Here is a 26782-nt window from a genome sequence, read left to right as displayed (position 1 = left end):
TGATTTCTACATATATGTCAGCACTGTAACGGAGGGCAACCGAGCAGCCATCCACTACAGCGAGGCAAATGTCTCAAGATTTGAAACGGTCAGAGTTATCTGGACTAGCAACTTATAGGCAAAATTTAAGTTGGTGCAGTACTGAAGCATTTTGTATGGCAGCTGGGAAGCAATCCAGAATGCATCCAGGAAGCTGGAGATTTTACGTGCCTATGAGGAAATACTAGGGCACGAGGATTCTTGTGCATTCAGGCAAACTCCACTCCCTCTCCTTTTGAGAAAGTGCTTCTTTTGAGAAAGTGCTCTTTAGACTAAATGTTGTGGTTTCCTCTTTAATATCCCTAATGACAGTGAGGTAGACTCAGTTGCTTTTAGGTGAATTTCAGTATGGAAGAATACATATTAAAAGCTGTCTGGTGACATCATGATGCTCTTCAGGGAGTTCACACAAGAAATTCAATTAAAAAAAAGTTATATATAGGCTGTCCTCAAAAATGTATACACACATTTGAGTACATATAGTTTGTTTATTAAAATGCATTTTATTTTCAAAATTGAGCTATCAGTTGTTAAAGTGTGTATACATTTTGGGGGACACCCTGCATTAAGAAAGACCTAAGAAATTAAATGATTTAAGCAAAGTACGTAGAAGAGCCAGCACAAAATTTTCAGCTGCTAAACCTAACCACAAGACCCATCACCCATGCTTAAGATCTTTTACTGCCAGCAAAGGGTCTGCCCAGTTCCTCACCCCAGACTGCAAGTCATAAAGTGTCTGTGTGACTATGATGTTGAACACAGCGTGCGAGCGGCTACTTTCTTCATTCATGTTGGTAGCAGCTACCGTCCGAGACTTATTTCCCTCAGACATCAGTGACTCAATATCCTAAAGGCAAAGAACGAGGAAAACATTATTAGCAAAAACATATGACCACGGTCCTGCCCACCAGGTGTATGCATTAATTATGATCCTCTGATGTGTTCGCCACCACCCTTCCATAAAAACCTCCCCCTCCTTCACCGAGCACGGTCCAGCTTTCTCTTCCCTCAGTGCTTTCTAGTATATGAAATGTTCCCCCTTCTTTCTGACCCACAATTGTCTTCTTTCTCTGTTAATTACCAATTTTTCCCTTTGCAAGTTACTAGGGAACAAAAGAGCTAATATTTATTGAGCACTCCAGATGTGCAATAATGGTGATTATCTTACTTTATTCGTACTCTCTGGGCTTAACGACTCTAGCTATGTACACTCACTTATTTGCCTCTATCCTCCAACACTATGGCTCTCCAGGGAATTTTCCTTATTCACCTTTGTACACCTGCCTTACAACACTTGGAACCTATGGATGCTTATGCAATGTTTGATGAATGAACCTTATAAAGGACACTGAAGTTCACAGAGCGATCACTCCAACAAGTCTAGTACCCATCTGAAAAATGCCTTCATTTAAATGGCTAGAGAGTTACCTCATGGATTAATTTTAGTCATGCCGAGCGATGACAGGATAGGCATAACACAGAGATAGCAAAACTAAGTTTAGGGGTGTATGCGCTCATTCATTCATTGGCTTTCTTCAGCAACAGGTAGCAGTTTGGTTATGAGATTTCCAAAGCAATGACAATAAAAACAAAGGAACAACATCAAGTCAGGATGTAAGAAGGCATAAAAATCAAGAAGTAGGAAAATGGAGAGAGGACTGATTCCGAAAAACAGAAGAGTGAAAAGTAATGGAAACTAAGGCAGGGGACCCTATCAAAGAGAAAGGGTTGAGTTAACTACCAAATACTCTTAACATTTGTCCTGATGGACATCACTGGCAACCTTAAGTAGAACAGTGTCAACACAGTGGTATTAGCAAAAATATTCAGAAGCTCAAAACGCTGGGCCTCTTAGCCGTACTGTGACGCCTTCACCACAAAGCAGGCTGAGGAGAATGACGAAAGGCCCTTTTTTCTGTTTGGGGTGTGTTGATACTGGGTTTTGGAGACCATGAATGATATCAATATGCTCTAAAGCATTCACATAAAAATCAATATCACTTACATACTTCAATTTACTGTCAGTTATTTAATGACATTTTAAAATAAAAACACTTACCTCAAAACTAGTGACAGCCAGTTGGGATAAACCATCCACATATGGTCCCAAAACTTTATGCTCTCGAACTTTAAGAGACTGTCTACTCCTTCAGGAGAAAGAAAAAAGGAATGAATGGACAAAACTTGGAGGCTTTTCTTTCTTTTTAAGTATTCATAAACCAAGATGGCAGTTTCAAAATAATTTTTTTAATAATAGAAAAATGTCCTAAAAGCTACTTTATTTAGACCAGCAAGATAGCATTCTTTTTCAGAAATGTCTTTTATACTCTGACTTCTATTTAAAGTAACTTACTACTTTAAAATTTCTATCTCCTCTTCCAAACTAAACAGCCAGCACACAGAATACTAGGTTAGGCCAACTTGCTTTAGTAGATGAACTTCACAGTAGGAAAAAAAAAGAAGACAAAGCGAAGAACATTCCAGAATTGAATTTAACAACTCAAGGCTATTTTATAAATAAACACATTCTCAGTAAATAATATCTTAATATTTGGACCACACAGTAAACAATATTGAAGTGTTTTGTTTTATTTTTAATTTACTCTTCCAAGTCTGTATTGATTTATGCTTCTTCAATGCTGACAATTTCATACAGAAAGTGATATTACAGTATAGCAGTTGCTTGCAGTTACTGATATTTATCCTGTCTTTAGAATTGCCTCTGTTGGTGAAGATTTTAGGGCTCTTTTAAATTTTAAATGGCAAACCTGGTGTGGGACCCATTTGAACAGTGTATCAACAGGTAATTGAGATGAAAGCAAAGCGATACAGATTATGACTATATTGTAATGTCACCTTTTTCATGGCATCAGATATTAATCACCTTTCAAATCAAGAGTCAGTGCTTGGCATCACTCAAGTGTGGAAAAAAGGACCTAAGAACCACTGGTGCTTCCCAAGGTCTTCTAAGAACATTTCAGTTTTCCCACTTAATCTTACAACCCTACAAAATAGGCATTACTAACTTAAATGATGGCAAATTCAATGTGACAATGAGCAATTCTTCTATACTCTAAACAGGGGCAGACCAAATGCACACATTTACAAGGGTGACTTTGATGCACACAGACCCGGAAGTCAGCTCACTCTGCTTGCACAACCAGAGACTCTTTAATGCTACTCATGAGCAAGAAAAAGTCAAGTTAGCACAATATCAAGTGCCTGTGATGGCGTCTGACATCTGGAATTCTTGAACACTGCTGCTGGGATGGGAACTGGTACAATCACTTGGGAAAACAGTCCAACAGTACCAGGAAAGTTAAAGATTCAGTATCTTTGACCTACAACTCCACCCCTAGATGTATTCCTTAAGAACTCATGCATTTGTACACCAGGAGAACTGTACGAGAATGCTCAGAGCAGCACTGCAATGGTAAAAAGTGACAACTACACAAATGACAGGAGATGGGATAAATAAATTATGGTATAATCATACAACAGGATACTAAAGAGTAGTAAAAAGTAATGCCTTATTACTTAATATATCAGAATGAATGGATCATTGAGTAAGTCACCAAAGGACACGTATAACTATGATGTCACACAAAGTTAAAAATATGCAAAAGTATGCATTAACTTTAAAGAAGAGGAAGATAAGAAGGGGTAGTGAATAGAATGGGATCCAAGAGGAACATATAGGAGGCTTCAAAAATATTGGTCATGTTCTATTTATTAAAGAACATGGTGAGTAGGATAGTCTTTGGTTTTATTATTCTTTATATCTTACATGTGTTATAAATGTTCTTCCATATGCATTAAATAGTTCATAAACATTTCCTATGACTGGGTTACTCCTTACTACCCATAATTTTGATCTTATTCCTTCGATTATACCCTTAATAATATAGCTGCTAAAAGCACCTAAAATATTTTTAATAACAAGAGAAAGTGTTCATTATGTTACACAGAAAATTCAGAATATTGAACTATATTTAGAGAAAGACTTCAACACACACACACACACACACACACACACACACACACCATAAATTTGAAATACAGGATCAAAATGCACCAAAGTATTAACAGTGGTTATTTTTGAGTGGTGGGATTATAGGTCGTTTTTATTTCTTCTTACATTTTGCCTATTTTCTAAATTTCATATATAAACATATGTTTCTTAAATCAGTAAAAAATTTTTAATTAAAAAGTTAATAGTCCTCTCCTTCTATGAATCAAACTCATCTTTTTTTTATCACCTAGTTTTTAAAAAATATAGATGCATGGGTTTTCCCCTATGTCTACTGAATCCTAGCCTATGTGGGTGGGGCTCGGGCCAGTGTGTCCTTAAAAGCCCTCCCCTTGATCCCAATGCACAGCCTGGGAAGAGAATAACTTGCCTGGACTGGGCGATTTCAATCCTTCAACTACTTTATCTCCAATTTAGAGGTGCTGCTTTCCAACGTAAATGGAAGGACCAATGTGTCTTTTTTTTTTTTTTAAAATCCTCACCGGAGGATATTTTCATTGATTTTTTAGAGAGAGATGGGAGGGAGGGAGAGGGAGGGACAGAGGAAGAGAGAGGGAGAGAGAGGGAGAGAGGGAGGAGGAGGAGGAGGAAGAGAGAGAGAGAGAGAGAGAGAGAGAGAGAGAGAGGAGAGAGAGAGAGAGAGAGAGAGATCTGTTGCCTCCCATACGTGCCCTGACCAGGGATCAAACCTGCAACCTAGCTATGTGCATTGACCAGGAATTGAACCCCTGACCTTCTGGTGTACAGGACGATACTCCAAACAATTGAGCCACACCAGCCAGGGCGAATGTATCATTTTAACTCAATTTTTATGAATAAACCATGGTGGCCAAAATAATACAAATAGCAAAAACAACTTTTTTAAATGGCATATATAAGCAACATTATACATGAATATGGTATAAACCAGCTGTCGCCAACTGGTGGTGCTTGAGGTCTGAAAGGTTGGCGACCGCTGGTATAAACTATGTATACTGGGCATACGAACTAGCTTGGAGAGCTGATGATTTCTCAGTAATTGAACGGAAACCAGAGTAGTGACCAAGGCTCAAATAAAATATTCACTTGAAGTTTTAACTTTAGGATCATTTAAAATTATTACCTCTAGTACAAGCTTAATTTCACCCACTAACTTACCCTTTGGGGTCTAAAAGATCTCGAACTTTCTCATTATAAATTTCCATATAGGAGACTTCCACTTTAAAGGTCTGTGACTCATTTTGCTCCAGAGAGATCCTTTTAAATAAAGCACAGCAGAGCCTTGGGATGAGGCCCAGCTGCTCAGCATTGCCCATCATAGAGAAGGATTTTCCTGAGCCTGGAGAAGAGCAAGCAGAAAGAAAGGAGGATAAACAAGGAAGCAAAATGTAATGATTCCACCATGTAAGTCTTCTACATATACCAGCCAAGGTCACACAGTGGAAGAGGCAAACTTGACCCCCAAGCCCGACCATCAAACAATAAGGCTACTATTCTTTCCTTTTCTAAAAATGTTCTTTATTGTTAAAAGTATTACAGATGTCCCCTTTCCCCTCCCCCCATTGACCCCCTCCACCCTGCTCCCCAGACCAAGGCTACTATTCTTTCTATTACACTCATGCCCTCTAGTTCACTCTCATTGTGAGATCCAGAGGGCACCTCATTTACAGGTGGAAAACACAAATATAACCACTGTAAACAGCAACTATATAGTATCAAGTGACATTAACAGTATTTACCCGAACTATTTTGTTTGTGAAAGTGCTTTGATATACAGTCTCTTATCTGAGTCTCCTACTTGTCCTGCAATGTGACCAGAGGCAGTATTGTTATGATTGATTGATTTATTCTAACTTTATAGTTGAAATCACGGTGGCTCAGAGAATTAATGGCTGAGACACTAGTATGTTTTTGCTTTACTTGTTTCAACCAACTGTGCCATGAGCCTAGGTGTAGTAATCATTCATCATTTCTGTATCCCAGTGATAGTCCTCTGTATAGGATAATACCAAGAGTTTTTAAAAATAGTTTTTACTATAACATTTGTACTGAGAAAATGGTAATTATTTTTCTAGTTCAAATACAGGTTAAAGCTATAATTTAGGAAAATGACATTTAATAGTTTGAAACTAGGTTTGCTCATTAACACTAAAATCACTCAATTACCGAAACTGTTGAATCGTCAAAAAGAGGGTTCACCTAATTCCTAATTCAGTTAAACCACAAAGGCAGAAGCATTTTTTTCTGTTGCTTCCCAAGGTGTTTTCTATTTCTATGTTTTAAGAAATGCACATGTAATATCATTGACTGTAAATAAAAGCAAGGACTTACCTGTCTGTCCATATGCAAAAATACAAGCGTTATACCCCTGAAAGGCTTTTTCAAGAATTCCTTCCCCAAGGCACTTGAAAACCACCTCTTGACCTACAAAAGAAAAAAAAAAAAAGATGTTTCTTGATATATTTGTATTAATAACTGAGTCTCAGTTACCAGCATTCTCTAACTTCAAAAAGATGTTAAAAGTGAATTATTGTGTGCCTTCTATGTGTAGGACCAAGTATTACTAGCTTAATGCATGAAATTTTATTTATTCTTCTTAACTATAGCTCCGAACCTAGATCGATTTATGATTCTACCTACTGCTTCCTTTTAAGGCATTTCTCTAGGCCAGTGATGGGCAACCTTTTGAGCTTGATGTGTCAAACTTCGCCAAAAAACTGAGCATAACTCGGGTAGTGTGTCACTTTGAGGAAAAAACATTATTTCGCGGTATTTATAGTTTAACATAAATGTTTCATCCTCGGCATGCGGCTGCCTCAGCGGCCGCGTGTCATCAGAAATGGCACTGACACGCATGTCAGAGGTTCGCCATCACTGCTCTAGGCATTAAAGTTTCCTTCCCATTATTAGTAGGCCATGTGGAAGCATCATTTAAATTTGGTTTCATTTCTTCTCATGAGTTAGCATTAAAATGTCATGAATTCTCTTATGTCCCCATCTGGATTCTGAACTAGATTCTCAACATGAGGAACCACGCCATACACGTTTTGGTATATGCATGTACCTCTGCACCTAGCATGGAGGTAAGTACCTACCAGGTGCTTCTAAGCCGTTTATTGCTGGTGGAGGTGATGAGTTGAGCACAGACACCGCTCACCTGTGTTCTCATGGGGGTTCAGGGACAAGCTCTCTTTGGTGAGCCTGTCTAAGCTTACTGTAGCTCTTGGGGGAGTTCTGTCATTTAGTATAAATATTACAATAGCATCCATAGCATCCAGCTGAAGAGTAACAGTCTGAAAATCTTTTTAAACACTTAAGGTTTCTTTTGCTACTCTTTGAAATTGGTGACATTCATTCCACCATGATTAAGAGAATGAAAATGGTGCTCTCCTTCTGCCGTGCTCTTAGAGTCCTCAGAACATCCACTATTACAGCCTTTGCAGAAACTACTGGTTTACGTACCACTTGCCTCCATTGGCATGATACCCCCTGACTGATGTCAGAGACTATAATCTGTTTGTCTTTGTAATCCTGATGCCTAGTATAAAATGTTTAATTAATATTTATTGAAAGAATGAGCCCATTTAACCTTTCTATCCTACATGACAATTCCTTTTACATTTGAAAATAATGCAACATAATAAAAGCTTTTGGGCCCTAGCCAGTTTGGCTCAGTGGATAGAGTTTTGGACTGTGGACTGAAGGGTCTTGGGTTTGATTCCGGTAAAGGGCATATACCTTGGTTGCAGGCTCCTCCCTGGCCAGGCCCTGGTCGGGGCACATGCGGGAGGCAACCAATCAATGTGTCTCTCTCACATTGATCTTTCCCTCTCTCTTCCACTCTCCCTAAAAATCAATGAAAAAATATCCTCGGATGAGGATTAACAAACAAAACACAAATAAATAAATAAGTAAGTAAGTAAATAAATAAATAAATAGATGGATGGATGGCTTTTGGGTATATGTTCTTCTTTTATGCAAAGTTGGATCTGATTTTAGCAGTTCCTTATTATACTATGACATATGTTGGTTGCAGAATTGAACTCTTAAAAAATGTGTATACGTGACACAAAATATAGTATTTTCAACGCTTAGACAAAAACTAAAATTTTGACAACATGAGCTATAGCTGGACTGAGGAAATAGGTATTTTCACAAGCTGTTGTAAGAATCAACAAATGCAGCCATTGTGAAGGAAAACCTAACAGCACCTATGAAAGGAATCTTCCCTCATTTCTGACCCACTGTGAGACATCTAGCCTAGAGACACAAGGGACTCTTGTAAAGGCTGCTCATGGCAGCATTATTTATTCTACTATAAGTTGGAATCAAGTGAAATGCCCATTTGTAAGGGAGTGGATAAAGTGTGACTATTTTATATGATGTAATATTACAAGTCATGTAAAAACAAGCAGATAAATCTACAAATTTGTGTATAAACAATGCTAGAATTCAAAAACATTGTTGAATAAAAGAAGTCATGTTAAGACTGTAGTACATATAATGTAAAAGCTTACATCAAATAGTGTGTGTGTGTGTGTGTGAGAGAGAGAGAGAGAAATCTATGGATACTAAAGTAAAAAAAATATGAATTGGAAGAAAATTTACCAAATTTATATACCAAATTTATATAACCTTACTTCACTATTTCTGACTTCTAACAACCTAGCACAGAGCCTGGTACCTAAGAGGTATTCAAAACATGCTGGTGGAATACGTGGACTTTTTTTTTTTCTTAAGTACAATTATAAGAGGCTTTGCTAAACACACCATTTGTTGAGAAGACTACCTAAAGAAGAATAAGGTATTATCAAAATTACTATCTACTAAACACTCTTTCAAAACTGCTTTTATGTTAAAGCTTATGAAGAAAATATTTGACCCACCCTGTTGCTGACTTTTCATACACATCAATATTTTTTCCCCATACATTTTCTCAAAGGACCTTCCTTATTCCATAGGTATTCCCAAGGTCCATGCCAAGAGACTGGCCTTACACCTAGAGCTGAGTGCTGTGGTGTAGAAGACTGGGAATTAAACACAGGCTTGTGAGAACTGAATGTGGTCCTCACAAGTGCCATTTGAAGGCATTCTAAAAGAACCACTCTCTTGGCACACGGAGATGACTGGAGCAATCCCTTTTGATCATCCACAGTGGTTAACCAGTCCCCAGGAAGAGTGGGGTGAGGGTGGAGACAAGATGCTTTAGATTTGAATAGTCAAACATCCTGACAATACTCATGACTTCAATTCTTATTTTTATGTATTTATTTATTTCTAAGACAGTAAGTTATTTTTTATTTTTTTTAATTTAAAATGTTTATTGTTTGAAGTATTACGTATGTCTCCTTTTTCACCCATTGACCTCTCCCTGGCCGTTCCCACCGCCCAGCACATGCCCTCACCCCCTACTGTCTGTGTCCATGGGTTATGCATACAAGTCCTTTGGTTGATCTCTTAAACACCACCGCCCCCCCCCCCCCGCCCCCGCCCCGCTTTCTCTCTGAGGTTGGACGGTCTGTTCAATGCTTCTATGTCTCAGGATCTATTTTTGTTCATCAGTTTATGTTGTTCATTATATTCCACAAATGAGTGAGATCATTTATCTTTCTCTGGCTTATTTCGCTTAGCATAATGCTCTCCAGGCCCATCCATGCTGTTGCAAATGGGAATTCTTTCTTTTTTTACAGCAGCATAGTATTCCATTGTGTAGATGTACCACTGTTTTTTAATCCACTCATCTGCTGATGGGCACTTAGGCTGTTTCCAAATCTTAGCTATTGTAAATTGTGCTGCTATGAACATAGGGGTGCATATATCCTTTCTGACTGGTGTTTCTGGTTTCTTGGGATATATTCCTAGAAGTGGGATTACTGGGTCAAATGGCAGTTCCATTTTTAATTTTTTGAGGAAATGCCATACTGTTTTCCACAGTGGATGCACCAGTCTGCATTCCCACCAGCAGTGCACGAGGGTTCCTTTTTCTCCACATCCTTTCCAGCACTTGTCATTTGTTGATTTGTTGATGATAGTAATTCTGACAGGTGTGAGATGGTACCTCATTGTCATTTTGATTTGTATCTCTTGGATGATTAGTGACTTTGAGCATTTTCATATCATATGTCTCTTGGCCTTCTTTCGAAAAGTGTCTATTTAGGTCATTTGCCCATTTTTGATTGGATTGTTTATCTTCCTTTTGTTAAGTCATATGAGTTCCTTATAAATTTTGGAGATTAAATCCTTATCAGATATAACATTGGCAAATATATTCTCCCATGCAGTGGGCTCTCTTGTTTTGTTGATGGTTTCTTTTGCTGTGCAGAAGCCTTTTATTTTGATGTAGTCCCATTTGTTTATTTTCTCCTTAGTTTCCATTGTCCTAGGAGCTGTATCGGTAAAGATATTGCTATGATACATGTCTGCTATTTTGCTGTCTATGGATTCTTCTAAGATTTTTATGGTTTCCCGTCTTACATTTAAGTCCTTTATCCATTTTGAGTTTATTTTTGTGTATGGTATAAGTTGGTGGTATAGTTTAATTTTTTTTTGCACATATCTGTCCAATTTTCCCAAGAACATTTATTGAAGAGACTGTCTTGACTCCATTGTATGCTTTTGCCTCCTTTGTCAAATATTGAGTATAATGGCTTGGGTCAATTTCTTGGTTCTCTGTTCTCTTCCATTGGTCTATACATTTGTTCTTGTGCCAGTAGCCGGCAGTTTTGAGAACAGTGGCTTTGTAATGTAGCTTGATATCTGGTATTGTGATTCCTCCAACTTTGTTCTTTCTCAGGATTGCTGTGGCTATTTGGTGTCTTTTTTTTATTCCATATGAATTTTTGGAGAGTTTGTTTTAGGTCTGTGAAATATGCCATTGGTATTTTAATGGGAATTGCATTGAATCTATAGATCAATTCATATTTAGTAACTTGAAAGCAAGCAAGAGGTTGAGTTGATGAAAGGACTCAACTGCGGAGAAGAACTGGTCAAAGAGCTACACCATTGGCTGCAGAGAGCCGGGAGTCATTAACCAATCAAGAATTGATACCTCAGGTGGTGAAACATAATACTTCTGGTTTCTGATGCTGAGAGGCTAGGATGATGAGGAATTATTTTCTCGATGATGTTCTTTCAAGGGAAATATCATGATGTTTCTTTTTCCTTGGTAGGAATGGCCTTTGAATTAAAGATCATTAGTTGAAAAAAAAAGAAACAATGCTATAGAGATACATGAAATAGGTTTGTGATATGTCAAGTGAAAATAAAAAACCAACTCAGAATGTGTATACTAAAATTGCATGAAAAATAAGCCAAATGATCAAAGAATTCTCCAGGATACAAAAATATAAGAATAAACTTCAGTTTAGCCTATGTCCAAATTACTATAAATACTAAATAGGGTATGAATTAACCTATTTATTTTGTATAATGTTATTACTTATGCTACTAAGAGGAAAGAAGAGAATTAATTTTTATCAACTGTCCTGTTTGTAGTGTACATTACATAATTTATATCAGTGAATTCTTGCAATACCCAGGTAGAGTAGATATAGATTGTGATCCATAGGAGACTGCGGTTCTAAAAGAGTAAGTCATTTGCCCAAGATCACACCACTGGTTTATGGCAGGGTCTGTCTGTATTGGCTTCTGAATGTCAAGGCTGATGCCCATCCATAATTGGTGGTTTAATGCTTTGTGACATTGGGAATCAGCTGCTCCCTCCTCGTCTCCATGATATTTTCTACAATCTCCCAGAACTCATCAGACAGTGCTCTATTTTTTCTCTACCACTGCACTGTGAGCTCCTTTGAAAACAGGAGTTGCTGCATCTTAGCAGAGTGAGTGGCACACAGTAGGACATCCCTATGTTGACATTGCTGTAAAGACTGACATTTAACTGGGAACCTCTTTCTCATTAGTGATGACTGAGGCATCAAAATATTGTGTGTTGAACTTAAAGAGAAATATTTAATTGTATTACAGGTTACACTTTGGTCAAAGTATGACTGTTTTTTAAATTCTAATGAGCCCCTAACGGCCACAATAGCCTTTGTTAACAATAAAGCACTGGGGTGTGAATAAACATGTCGACATGATATGCACCTACTAATTGGATTAATTGTAATTTAAAAAATCACAGATTACATTTTTGCTAACACACACAGTAACTTCTTGAACCTTGAAAGAAAAATGTGGGACTGAAAAAATAAACGAATCTCTCTGATTTTCACTAAATATTTACATATGCTTTCCAAAAAGTCAAATTCTTTTTTTTAAAAAATATATTTTATTGATTTTTACAGAGAGGAAGGAAGAGGGATAGAGAGCTAGAAACATCGATGAGAGAGAAACATCGACCAGCTGCCTCCTGCACACCCCCTACTGGGGATGTGCCCGCAACCAAGGTACATGCCCTTGACCGGAATCGAACCTGGGACCTTTCAGTCCGCAGACCGACGCTCTATCCACTGAGCCAAACCGGTTTCGGCAAAAGTCAAATTCTTTAAGGTAGATATTTAGTTACATTTGACAGACACAATATAATTCATGTTTATCATATTTAATAAAGGTTTAAGTTAGACTAGGAAGTGAAAATTTAGAAAACACAAATGGACTATGAAAAAGTAGAAAACAATTATTCTGTGTTTCTGGAAATAATTTTTCCCCTTTTCATTCTTAAATAACTATCATGAAGCACAATTTGTAAAAGGATAAATACAAAGAATTACTGTCAAGTTCATGTATTTTTACAAATATAAGCAAGATTAGAGTCTAGAGATACTGAAATACATTTTATATTGTTTCATGTCTCCAGGGAAATTAATTCTCTTTAAAGACAAGAAATAAGGAATACTCTCCCACCTCTGCAAAGATACACCAACATTAACATTGTTTTATAGCTGCTTAAGCTTTCTATGATATTCTTAGCTGATATAATCAGTTCTCTATTATGGATATTTAGATTATTTCCTTTTTCTTTTTTCTGTAATATCCTTACATATTTACCTTTGGGCACTTTTCTATTGACTTTACTAGGCAACACTCCAAAAAAATCAAATTACTAAGTCCTCTTAGTAATGCATGAGTCCTTTTTGCTAGACCCTCAATACTAGCTATTATCATTCTTCCTTGTTTTGACTGTCAGTAGAAAAAAACCAACCCTCTTGTTTTGTTAGATTAAAATTTTCCTTTTCATAGTTTATTGCCCATTTGAATTTATTCTTTAATAAACTGGTTTAGTCCTATGTTTATTTTAATAAATAAATTGGTTTTGTCATTGATTTTTTTTTACTTATTAATTTTAAAATGCTCATCATATAGTAAGGATATTAACCTTTGATCTATTATATGTTGTAAATATCTTTCCTTTCGGTCTTATGTTGTTCTTTATCATACAAAAGCGTTTGGTCTTGCATATTCAAATCTTTCATCTTTTCCTTTATAATTTTCACCTATGGCATATGTTGTGCTTCCTAAATCCTTTTGGATTATACCAAATTATATAGGCATTTACCCATATTTTCTTCCAGTTTTGTTGTTTTTGTTTTTTACAATTTTATTTCAATCTCTACTCCTTACCAGCTGTGTAACCTTGGGCAAGCTTTTAATTTCTTCATTAGTAAATCAGGAATAATAGCTGCTACTACTGGGCTGCTGTATGATTTAATGAGGCAATACAGGTAAAGCCCTTACCATAGTGCCTGGCCATTGTAAGTCTGGAATATATTTTAGTTAATATCTATTATTAATATCACCCCTTAAATCTTTCATCTACTATAATTAATTCCGGGATAGAGAAGGAGGTGATTATCTCATTTTCCTTAAAAAGTTGCCCCATCTTTGCAACAATTTTTTGAGGTAATCCAATTTCAAAGATAAAAGACGCCTATTTTTGGAAAAAAATTTAAAAGAATCATTTGTTATCATTATTGTTATTTCTCTAGATCCCCTAGAGGTCCCACTTTTGAAATTCCACCGAGAAAAAAAGGGGTGTGTACGTGAACAAGTGTGTATGGTGTGTGTGTGTGTGTGTGTGTGTATGTGTGTGTGTGTTGGGTGTGTGTGCGTTGGCTGTGTTATGTAAGGGTTATGTGTGTGTTAAGGGTATATGTGTGTTTTGGGTCATGATGAGGAGAGGAATAAGGAACAGTACCATTACTTGCCAACGCATGTTGCCCATGTTGTTTAGTGCAGAAAAAAATATTTGTCATTCTTTTACAACATTAACGTATCTCAGAAAGGTATGGGGGGAAAACAACAAGATCATATCAATAAAACTGTGAATAGAAACATATTATTATAAAGTTTCCCTTCATTTTCTATTCCGGTGACCTTTTAGCTGTATGAATCCCTGGCTGGGGTTATACTTCATCAAGTTTTTTGGTTTGGGGACTTTCAGGGCACCACATGTACCATTAAGAGACAACTATGAAAAAGACCAGGCTGCCAACCAGGCCTGAAAAGGCACCGTAGAGTCTTTATACAGCCTCTTGTGGTCCTTAACAGGACCAGCTCACTACGAAATACAAACGGTGGCTACACTTCACTTGGTGATAGAGAGAAAATATTAAATCTCAAAGTACCGTACTTTCCGGCGTATAAGACGACTGGGTGTATAAGATTTTCCTGGGTTAAAAAGTCGTTTTATACGCCGGAAAACACGGTATATTGGACTATATTGATGGGATTAGATATAATGGATTAGATATATTGGACTACCGTATTTTCCGGCGTATAAGACGACTTTTTAACCCAGGAAAATCTTATACGCCCAGTTGTCTTATACGCCGGAAAATACGGTAGACCCTTATAGGGTCTGGTTTATCAAAAAGACAGAAGGTTTTTTGCTTTGTTCATTTCTATTTTTTAAACACAGCAGTCCCCTCTTTCCCTCCCCCACCCCCCGCCTTTTTCATCATAGGAAAAAAACATTTGCCGACTGCTTTAAGAAGCCAAGTTCACATAAGAAAGGAGTATTTATACTGGACGGTGGGAATCAAGAAATCCACAAAAGATGCACTATCCACACCCTAAATGTTTCCCGACTACACTTAAACAGAATGAAGTGCTGTTTGTCTAGGGGACTCGGACCAGCCCATAAGGGAAAGTTCAGAAGTCCTGTGGGAAGGAGGATCGAGGAATATGCTTCTATCCCAGACAAGCCAAGTAAAGCCTTGGGGCTTTTCAGCTGGACTGATGCCAGAGCGGAGGTGGCCGCTCTGCAGAAGTCAGCTCCATAGGCCTGATGCAGGGAGTCACAGAACAAACCTGACCTCGCTTGTTAGTAACCATGACCAAGATGCCAATTTCCTCTGTGGGGCTTATGATTAGACCTCCTATAACCGTGTGGACAAGTCTTAAAACACAGGCATGCCCAAAGCAACCCATAACACAATGTCAGAACAGCAGAGAGGCTCCTGTGTGGAATTGCTGCAAGCAAAGTTACCGACTGACCCACCCAGCCCTGAGTCACATGTGATACAGATCTTTGAAAAGCTAACCCCGAGTCTCCACATTATGCATAACCTGCCCTACTGGGAATAGCAGCAATGGACTCAAAGTTACTGGCATGTGCTTTGGGAGCTCAGTAACCAAGGCAATTCCCTCCCCATAGCAGTGCCCTGACAGCACAGCACAGAAGAGAAATTAGGGATGGGAGGGAAAATGCACCTATCATTCATATCTCACCTCTGGCTACCGAAGAGGCACAAGGTGAAACACCACAGTGGGCTATGTTCTAAGAAATGGGAGAAAAAAATGGGAGGTCATACCCTGTCTTACTTGCAATTTGCGTTAAGCAAGGCAGCCTCATGTAGATCATGGCTGAATAAAACACTAGGTATGGCAATACAAGGCTGGACATAACACACACACAAAATAGTTCTCCTTTTCCTAAAGCAGCTGCACAAAGAGCACTCAAGATTTTAACACGATCAATCATTTTATCAGTTTAAACATTGTCTGTCTCTCATCGGAGTTAATGTAGAAAAAAAAAAAGGTTAAGCTTAATATTTGTGACTTGGAATTCTTAGGCCTTCTCATTTGTGAAGGTGTTTTTCCACTTCTAAACAGGGGTGACAGCCATAGCAATTTTGATGAGTCTGAACTTGGCAGGTGGCTCAGCTCCAAGTCAGAGCACCTGGACGGTGCAAGAGCAGACAGGTCCTTCTCACGTACCTGGGGGAATGAGGAATGCACCTAACTTGAACCAGGTTTCAGTAAAACCCCCTCTCACACAGTGCAACTCTCAGAAACTGTCACATGCAGTGACTTTAAACCTGGGTTACGTTAAATGACCCACAACTATGGAGTTCAGATAAAGGAACTAAGGCTTAACTTGGTGACATGAAGTTTAAGTTTTAATCAATTACAGTAGTTTGCCATTAAGGCACCTGCTGGTAAAAGGATCTTGAGAAACTGGGCCATGAGGGTAAAAGTTCCATGGTGGCATCCAAGAGCGATCAGCATTGCAGTCCCTGGGAGTCTGACTTGCGGCACGGCCTGGGTGACTCACCCAGACGGATGTTTCCACCCCAGTGACAGCGCTGGGATAGTCAGGAGTTGGCACTGAAGCTTGGCGCCTTTTCTGTTGCCAGATGAAGTGGCTGACTCATCGGGGCTGGGGGTACCCGGGATGAAAGAAAGAAATAAACCACCTTACCTGTGAGGATTGTGTAATAGAAAGGTTGTGGGGTTATTCAGGAGGGTATTTTCACATAAAACAACTGTGGAAACAGCCAATGTTCTTCATTTCTACCTGATCAACAGTGTTTCACACTGTCTGTCTCTGATATAGAAGCAGGCTTGACTCGACATCTCCTCTGGACCGTGGGGTGCCCAATATTTACCGCACTTGAGGGGAGGCTAAGACAAAGCCCAAACCAAACACAGGCATTTAGGACTCTTAGAGCACTTCTGACAGGAGGGAGAATGCTTTCAGTATTGTTCCTGGCTAGGTTCCAAGTCAGAGCACGTCTATCTGATTTGCTGAACACAGCCTCTCCTGGGATCAGAGAGAAGAGAAGAGAGCCTGGGATTGCGGTAGAATCTCTAGTCTTCACGCATCACTGTCATTGACCAAAATCTATGCTTGCCACTGCGTTCAGCTCGCTCACAGGTAGCAGGGGCTCTGAACCTCAGTTTCCTCATCTATAAAATGAGGACAATAAAGTTTCTACTCAACGGGGTGTTGCAAAATGACCTGCTGCAGGTATAGAGATGTGCACAGTGCTAGGATCCTGCTGCTCAGAACTATGTTCCCCTCTAAATATACTTAAGTTACATGATGTCTCTGGGGGCCAATAAATATTATTCTAAGGAATATATACAAAGAAAGGAAATGTGGAAGAAGGTGGGTGTGTGGATGAAAAAGGGGTCACATACTAAACCTGACAAGCTCAGGGGAAGCCTATATGAGGGGCCCTTAAAAAAGTAACCATATAGGATAGTCTGAACATAAAAACTTCTCACTAAAAGTGAGTCATGGTGGTTAGTCACAACCTTGGCCTGTGGCTTCCTTAACAAAGGCCAGTCTTTACCTAAGTAGCCTGTCCATTGTCTTTTTTTTTTTTTTAACGAAGTGATCATTTCTTCTTTTTTAAAAAAATATATTTTTATTGATTTTAGAGAGGAAGGGAGAGGGAGAGAGAGAAAGAGAGAATCATTGATCAGCTACCTCCTGCACACCCCACAATGGGGATCAAGCCTCAACCCATGCATGTGCCCTTAACTTGAATCGAACCTGGGACCCTTCAGTCCACAGGCTGACACTCTATCCACTGAACCAACCTGGCTAGGGCTCTATAGTCCTTTTGCATCCAAGATAATATACCTTTGAAATGTCAGAGTAATCCCCTTTTTCTGGACCCCTCAGAGTACAACCTGGCACCAGAGCTGGAGACCACAGAGCCCCTCATTGTTAACGTGTTCCCCACACACCATCTCTATGTGCTGGAGATGACCATTACTAACTATCCTCTACCCACCAATGTAAAGGAAGTCTGTGTCTCAGGCTTACTTTTTTTTTTTTAATATATAATTTTTATTGATTTTTTACAGAGAGAAAGGGAGAGATAGTTAGAAACATCGATGAGAGAGAAACATCGATCAGCTGCCTCCTGCACGCCCCCCACTGGGTATGTGCCCGCAACCAAGGTACGTGCCCTTGACCGGAACCGAACCTGGGACCTTTCAGTCCGCAGGCCGATGCTCTATTCACTGAGCCAAACAGGCTTACTTTTCACCCAATCCCAGAGATCTCCCCACTTTGCTTTCTCCCACCTCCCTAACCTATTACCAATGGATTTCATGTAACCTCCGTTATGTCTTCTCCTTTGATTCCAATGTATAAAACGAGCTGCAAAACTGCCATTGCCAGAAACATTTTCAAACTGTTTAGATTTTGCTTCTTGGCAGTTGTAGTCAGTTTGGCTCAAATAAACTCACAAAAATTCTCTAAAGATCTGGACGTTTCTTACGTGGACAAGTGGGCTTAAAAATAGAGACACATATACACATGCTTTAAAAAAAACTACAATATTAACTTAGCTCATGTATTTCAGAGAACTTTACTTAACTGACCTTCACTTATTCATTTCTCTGAATTAACCAGCATTCTCTCTTCCACCTGCAGAAAACACTGGAGCATGCCCACTGCATGTGAAATTGCCCAGCTGCGAGACTGCTCTCTGGACTCCACCAGCTGAGTTACGTTCTTACAGAAGGCCAGTTGTGTTAGCTCCTAAACTGGTTTATGTCAGTAGTACTTCTCTGTAATTATATAATTTAATTAACAAATGCAAAAAGTTGCTAATTCTAAGAAAACTAAGTTGAATGCTTAGGAACAACTTGGGAAAGATGAGTCACTAAAAAGAACTGCCGAATTAGGTGTGACAACTTGTAGAAGACGACAAAAGAGAAAAATCAAGAAGGATTTTGCAATTACTATAGATTGTTTCATAAGTGTATTTTAAGGTGGCATGCACCATTTATAATGAATCTACTTGAACAAACTTTTTAAACGGTCAACCACCATAGCTTCTCATAACTACGATTTTGATAAACCTAACCACCAATGATTACTGAGTATTTACTCTGTGCATAGCACTTGCTGAGCACTTCATATATACTTTAACAGTAAAAACATCAATACAGTATGCTAAAACAACTATTTTGGAGCTCAGCTAAAAACATTAGTTCTATTTTAGCTGCTGTCAGCTTTTAGAATTCAGATGATACATGGTTAAACATTTTTAGAATGTAAATTTTGATGCACAGTTAAACAATGTGACACAGAAACCATTTCTACCTCTGAGCACATAAAATCTGCCATAATGGGAACAGAATCAAACACGGCTGCTCTCCCCACAGCAACGGCCCAGGTTGGGAGGCGCTCAGCTGTCCCCTCACAGGACACAGCAACGCTAGCAGGAGTACCACCTTTCTCCTGAACTGCAGGGCATTAACTATGCCTGAAAACACATGGCTTCAGCGAATTTGAGCAACATACCATATGGAAATAATTGTTATATAATTTCTAAGTCAATAGTTTAGACTCTCTCAGGCCAGGAAATATTCATGCCCGCATTGATCCTCAGATATACCACACCAGACTGAGTTTTATTTTTGGCATGAAGGTTTATACATGTATATGTTTATGAAAAATATTCCCCTATAAGAAAGAAACTGACAAAAGGTTACTGGAAATCACTGCTATTGAACAACATGACAGATTTTAGGCAGTGAGAAGACATGTTCTTTTATTGGTGAGAAGCCTTAATTCCCATCAGTAGTGATTCAAACATTTACAAAGACCTATTATCTGTTATGATGCCCTCAAGTTTAACAATATTTATTCTAACATAATAATTTTTAAAAGACATGTTTTTATTGATTTCACAGAAAGAAGAAGGGAGAGGGAGAGAGGGAGAGAGAGAAACATTGATGTAAGAGGGAAACACTGATTGGCTGCTTCCTGCCTGCCCCCTACCAGGGATTGAGCCTGCAACCCAGGCATGTGCCCTGACTGGGAATTGAACCAGTGACCTTTTGGTGAATGGAACAATGCTCAACCAACTGAGCCACACCAGCCAGGGCTACAATATAATAATTTTGTAATCCTGAATGTGTATCTATGTGCATGTAGGGTTGCAGGGGGAGGCTGTGGGTTTATGAGAAATGCCATGCTTTGGGTGCCTAATTCTGCAGGTTACTTCTGTTTTTTCTTAGCCCCGGCACAAGGATTTTTGCTTTAAAGACTCAGAATTATGTGCTAGGCAAGCATTATTATGACTAGGTAACCGAAAGGCAAAACAAGAAGAAATAATATAGTTAAAATGTAAAATGTCTCAAAGCATGATTCAGTGTAATTCAAATGGCTTAACAAACAAGCCTTTGATTTGCCTCTGAAAAGTCCACTTCAACAGCTGTTTGGCCAACATAAAATGTCTAATTCATGTTTTATCAGAGAGCTGGAGGAAATCTGAAATCAGTCTAGGCCAGGGATTTTTCAACCAGTATGCTGCAAGAATTTGTAAAACATGTAATACCTGAATATTTCATCGGGGCACCTCTTTTCCCTTAGATTGTCAAATAAAAAAATGACAGCAGTCAACACAACAATGGCCGTCTGGTGTAAATGAATCAAAATTATACCTATTTTTTTTGTCAGATTGACAAAAAATATATTTTTTGATGCCACAGAATTTTAGTAGTTTATGTGCCATGAGATGAAAAAGGTTGAAAATCATTGGTCTAGCCCATGTCTCCTCCTTTCACAGATGAGGAAACAGATCCCCAAAGTTTATAGCTTGTGGCAAAACCAGGTCTTGTAAACACTAGTACAATGTATTTTCTTTCCAAAGATGCTACTACCCTTACTCCAGCTACATTGTGACAATAATAAAGATAATAAATACTATGTGAGTTTTCCCTATGTGCCAAGTACTGGCTTAAAAACTTCACATGAACAGGTCATTTAGTCCTAAAGTCAGAACTATTACTATCTTTATTTAACACTAGAGGCCTGGTGCACAAAATCGTGCACTGGGGGGTGGGGGGGGGGGTTTCCTCAGCCTGGCCTGCGCCCTCTCACAGTCCAGGATCCCTTGGGGGATGTCCACCTGCTGGCTTAAGCCTGGTCCCCCTGGGGATCGGGCCTAAGCCGGCAGTTAGACATTTCTCCCGCAGTCCGGGGCTCTCGCAGTCTGGGACCCCTTACTCCTTACTGCCTACCTGCAGCAGAGGTGGGAGAGGCTCCTGCTACTGCCGCTGTGCTTGCCAGCTGTGAGCCCGGCTTCTGGCTGAGTGACGCTCCCCCTCTGGGAGTGCACTGACCACCAGGGGGCAGCTCCTGCATTGAATGTCTGCCCCCTGGTGGTCAGTGCATGTCATAGCTACTGGTCTTCCACCGGTCATTATGCCGTTTGGTCGATTTGCGTATTAGGTTTTATTATATAGAATATGAAGAAACAGAAGCAAACTGAGATTAGTAACTCACCTGACCTTACACTGATAGAAGGTGGTGAAGCCATAATTTGAACCCATGTAGTCTGAGCCCACAGCATTCAATGACTCCAACCCACTGCAATGCCATTACACATATTGTAGAACTAAGTATTTCTAAATCAGAAAGCCTGAAAGAAGTTCTTGCTATAGCTCTTAATGAATAGCATAACATAAACATAATTAAGAACTGAACATTTTACACACCACATGAAATTTAGAGTCCCTTTTTCTTTTTGTTCCTTTAATCCATGCACTTACATTTCTCTCTCTCCCCCTCTGCTCTTTCTGCCCCCCGCCCCAAGTTTTGAGAGCTGCCTTACAAGCTCTGATTCAGTATCAATGATGCCATTATTCATTGATCCTGACAAGTAGGTTGGTTTTAAAACACACATGCTTCCCCTTCTCCATTTCCTCTATTTCCCATCAGAGAATAAATGCTTATATCTTAATGTTTCCATTCACAATTAAGAAGGAATTGCTATTTTTTAATGAAGATAAAGGAAATCAAATTACCCATCAACTAATCTACTAGTAACATATTTACTAAGCAGAGTACAAAGAATGCAAACAAACCTGAGAGGATAGCAAGCAAGATTTTACTTTCTGCTAAGGCAGTCACAGTATCTAAAGAAAAAGAAATTTTCACCCACAATTTTGTAAGTAGACATTGCTCTATCAGCCTAGAGAATCCTATTTCAGGGCTAAATGGAACACAGTATTTGATGTGATCATACAAACTAAAATTTAGTAAATTTTAGGCTATCAGTATATTTAAAAATCAGTTTTATCTTTAAATATATTTCTGAACATACTATTTATAATGAAGAGGTACAGAAATCTTAAGTTTCATACTTGAATTTTATGATCTGTACTTAATAAAGTTATTTTTAATTTAAAAAAGTTTGTCCTGCCCTAGCCAGTTTGGCTCAGTGGGTAGAGCACTGTGGACTGAAAGGTCCCAGATTCGATTCCGGATTCGATTCCAGTCAAGGGCACATGCCGGGGTTGTGGGCTTGGCGTGCAGGAGGCAGCTGATCAATGATTCTCTCTCATCATTGATATTTCTATCTTTCTTTCCCTCTCCCTTCCTCTCTGAAATCAATAAAAATATATTAAAAAATAGTTTGTCCTATATTCAAGGACATGAATGATTATTGCACAAGGCTAGAATGGCCTCTCTGGGCAATAATGATGTGATTCTAGGAGATATGGAAAAAAACAATCTTCCTTAGGCATTATTTTAATCACATCACTCCAAAAGTCCCCACCCCCTTTTTCTTTTTACCATATCAGTCTAAATTTCTTAGTCTAGCTTTTAAAATTCCCTATTATTTGGCTTCACTCAGTATGTACAAATGGATCTCCCACTGCTTCCCCCAAGATGCACCTTCTGCTCAGATGAGTCTATACACCAGGCTCTCTCCCACGTCTGCATCTTCACTTATGGATAAGACAAATGATGTACTGTTTATGGACACCCTCCCTGAATCAGCATGTCAAGTTTCCTATTTAACCCTTGTAATAGCATATGAGATAGGAACTATCGTTTCCATGTTTCCCATTTTACAAAAAAGAAACTGTATCTCAGAGAGTTTAAATTGTCTAAGAGAACCAAAGCAGGCGTCCTGAGTCTTAAACCCAGGTGTGACCTCTGAGTCCATGTGCTGTCCTTGATAGCACGCTGCTTCCTCCGACCTGGATGCCCTCTATGCTACCCTTGGGCTAACCCTATGCTAAGCGTCTCTGTCCAGTTCCAGCCCCACCTCCTCTAGGATGCCTTCTCCGGCAATTGTACTCTTGCCAGATGTTGCTTCTCCCGGGTTTTTCCATAGCACTTAAAACTTGTAAAATTTAGGGTTTAAATATTATGTAAAAAATGTTTACTGTTGTTTGTTATGCATTCTTTTGCTTTCCAACTTAGTTTTTAATTTCTCAAAGGCTTCCTAGGCTGCACACACAGCAGGGGATTCATGAATACTTGGGGAACTATTCTGGCTTCCTGGGTTATATCAGAGGAACAAACAAAAACACTGGGCTGGAGTACAGAATGGGTGGTAGGGAGTCATGGAGCAGAGGGAGGGGAGGGTAGACTGGGGCTATCTAATAAAGGACCTTAAATGCCATCCAAGAAGTACAGTTTAAATCTATAAGTGATGAGCAGTTCTTGAAAGTATTTGAGAGTTGAATGAGAAGAATTCTAATTTAGAAAGATGTATCTAGCTGTATCCTGAATCACATCAATGCAACAGGATGAGACTGGGCTTTGTATAGCCATAGCATTTGTCCTCATTTGTTTCTGTTACAGTAGGAAATGTTTTACTTTTGTTGGTTATTTATATCCAAAAGCACACACCCAGCACAAAAATACACACAGTGCTAACAGTCAAGGCAGACTGCTCCAGACTCTGTAGAATTTATTTATTTATTTAATTCATTACTTTATCTTTAAATTTAATTTATTGGGGTGACATTGATTAATAAAATTATATAGGTTTTAGGGACACAGACTCCATGGAATTATTATCTAAAGTCCCAATAAAAAAACACATTAATTATAACCAACATTAAGGACTATTCATTCACATTAATAAAATACACAGCTGACATTGCAAAACTGATGCTTGAAAAGAAAGACCAATTTACCCAATGTGAATAGCAGAAGGAATTTTCCTAGTTCAAGATTGTTAACTTTTGAAAAATATACACATATCAAATAATTTGCTTTAGGTGGCAAGGAAAAGGCTGTCAATAAAATTCCTTACAAGCAAGTCACTTCCTTTCATTCTCTAAAGCCTACATCCTCTCAATCCTTTCCTCGATTTTTCTTTTAAGTAAATGGAAAAGTCAGTCAGCTGATCCTATATAATAAGGAGGTAATATGCAAATGGTCGTTTACACTGTGAAGTGTAACAACCAAACAGCAGGAGGGCGGGGCAGCAAGCTCCAAGAGGAGAGCTACAGGAGGGCGGGGCAGTGGGTGGAGAGCTACAGGAGGGCGGGGCAGTGGGTGGAGAGCTATAGGAGGGCGGGGCAGTGGGCGGAGAGCTACAGGAGGGTGGAGAGATATGAGCTGCGGTGGGCCCAGCGGCCCCACGAGAAAAGTGGCAGCTAGCTACTCACGCACGGATTCGTGCGCTGGGCTACTAGTAGTCTTATAAGTAGAAATGAGGAGAAAACACTCACTATGACCATATTAGAGGACCGGTGCATGAAATTCATGCACTGGGGGAGGGGGGAGTGTCCCTCAGCCCAGCCTGCGCCCTCTTGCAGTCCGGGAGCCCTCGCTCCTTACCACCCGCCTGCTCGCTGTTCCTTATCGCTCGGCTCACTGCTCCTTCTTCGTGCTGCTGTGGAGGCAGGAAAGGCTCCCACCACCGCCGCTGCGCTCGCCAGCTGTGAGCTTGGCTTCTGGCTGGGAGCGCACTGACCACCAGGGGGCAGCTCCTGTGTTAAGCGTCTGCCCCCTGGTGGTCAGTGCGCATCATAGCAACCTGTCATTCTGGTTGTTCTGCCATAATGGCTGCTTAGGCTTTTATTATATAGATATCCAGGAAAGGCGGACCCAATTGGAAGGGAAGGAATTAGACTCTCTTCACTAAACCAAATGCTTCGCTCTTAAGCTGAAGCAATTGTGATAAACTTCTGGGAAAGGCTAAGATTCACATATGATCACAAATAATAAAATTAGCAGTCATTTATGTCTGACAGAATAGGGATAAAATGCCTCATGATAAACCACTAGCAAAATGTGGAGCTAGGAGGCAATGTTTCCCTGAGGAAGGTGTGTTTAGCTCATATCACCACGGGCTGCTTCAGAACACTCAGGACGCATGGGAGTCCTGGAAACCAATGGCTCCTGTGCTTTGATTAACCGGAGCTGTGCATTGGCTGAAAGTTACAACAGGGAAAGGCGTGGCACTTTAAACCTCTTCTTATGTGACAATCACAACAGCTACCATTTACGACTTGAGATGGTTCCCCCATTATCTCTATCCTTTGGAGCAGCTCTGAAGATACTAATATTCCCTTTACAGGCTAAAAACAACAACACCTGTCCATGACTTTTCAGCAAGGAGCGGTTGAGTCAAATCCTGAAATCAAATCTATTGACTGACTTCCAAGACCATGCACTAGATTGGAAAGAATGACTGCGAATTTTATGGGGAAAACAGAACTGCAGAATAATTAAAGAAAATAGGTGTAATGGAAAAAGAGGCCAGAGGCCCAACCATCAGCTGCACAAAGAGAGCCAACTTACCAGCATACTTTGCGGTGTTAGATTCATCCATGGACCAAAAGCAATAATCAAAGGCAAATACCTGAATAAAAGAACAAAATATTAAACTTAAAAATTAATTAACTTCTATGAATAAATCAGACTGCAAAAACAGCTCACTGATGAAGATGAGAATGCCTGCTACTGTCACCACAGGTTTGATGCTTTGTTAACCCTGAAGATTTAGACTAAACTGATGATTATCTTCTTGTATTAGACTAAGTTATATATGAAAATTGCTATTTATCCATAATTCAAACCAGCATACATCTTAACCAACATTTTAAAAAATGATACATTCAGTGAGAAAAAACAATGACTTCTCTCCAAGTCAACAGTTCCAGCATCTGCTGTAACCCTCCGGCTGGATCTCCCAGAGCGTCTCAAGAAACACTAAAGTGATCAACTTTCACTTAAAGCAATTCCTCTAACTTTCCATGACGCTACTATTTCCAGCATAGCCAAGGCTCAAAACTCTCCACGCTGCCATCTTGGACACCATTCCCTCTTGTTTCAGCATGCAATCTTGGACCCAGTGCTAAGAAATCAGTAATTCACTCTTGCATGCATTCATTTTCTATATAGTTACTGAGTGCCTACTGTGTTATCAGGACGGCAGATGCTGCCTGCCTAAGTCCCTCATCCAATCACTGTTTTCCATGTATATGACCACCACCCATGTTCCGGCCATCATCATTAAATGCATAGGGCAACATTCCCTAAAATGTGGCCCAAACAACAGTAGTTTCTTGAGATAGTCCATAAAAAAGATTAAATCATGTTAGAAATTGTGTACATTTTGCCCTAATTTGAGATTCTCAATATTAAAGGCTTTGAAAAGCCCTCCAGCAAATACATCCATTTAATTGTTTAACTTTTTATTTCTCCAATTAATTTTGGTGAGGAGACCCTTTCTTGAGTAACACCTGTTAACATGCCTTGAAACTAGTATT

The 26782-nt window shown here is 39.3% G+C and overlaps 1 protein-coding gene across 3 annotated transcripts in view; it reads right to left on the bottom strand.

Annotated features, from left to right (window-relative positions):
* KIF13A (kinesin family member 13A) overlaps positions 1-26782 on the bottom strand; it is a 202149-nt gene that overhangs the window by 68218 nt on the left and 107149 nt on the right. For all 3 annotated transcript variants that reach the window (XM_054721440.1, XM_054721441.1, XM_054721442.1), the window contains exons 4-8: positions 25812-25872; positions 6380-6472; positions 5207-5387; positions 2099-2186; positions 752-886 (exon numbers count right to left, since the gene is read on the bottom strand). In XM_054721440.1, the coding sequence (XP_054577415.1) occupies positions 752-886; positions 2099-2186; positions 5207-5387; positions 6380-6472; positions 25812-25872 (558 nt within the window). The remainder of the gene's footprint in view (positions 1-751; positions 887-2098; positions 2187-5206; positions 5388-6379; positions 6473-25811; positions 25873-26782) is intronic.

This window comes from Eptesicus fuscus, chromosome 9, assembly GCF_027574615.1.
Source record: "Eptesicus fuscus isolate TK198812 chromosome 9, DD_ASM_mEF_20220401, whole genome shotgun sequence".
NCBI classification, from domain to species: domain Eukaryota; kingdom Metazoa; phylum Chordata; class Mammalia; order Chiroptera; family Vespertilionidae; genus Eptesicus; species Eptesicus fuscus.
Note: the sequence above shows the minus strand (reverse complement) of the source record. Positions and strands in the feature narration are given on the sequence as shown.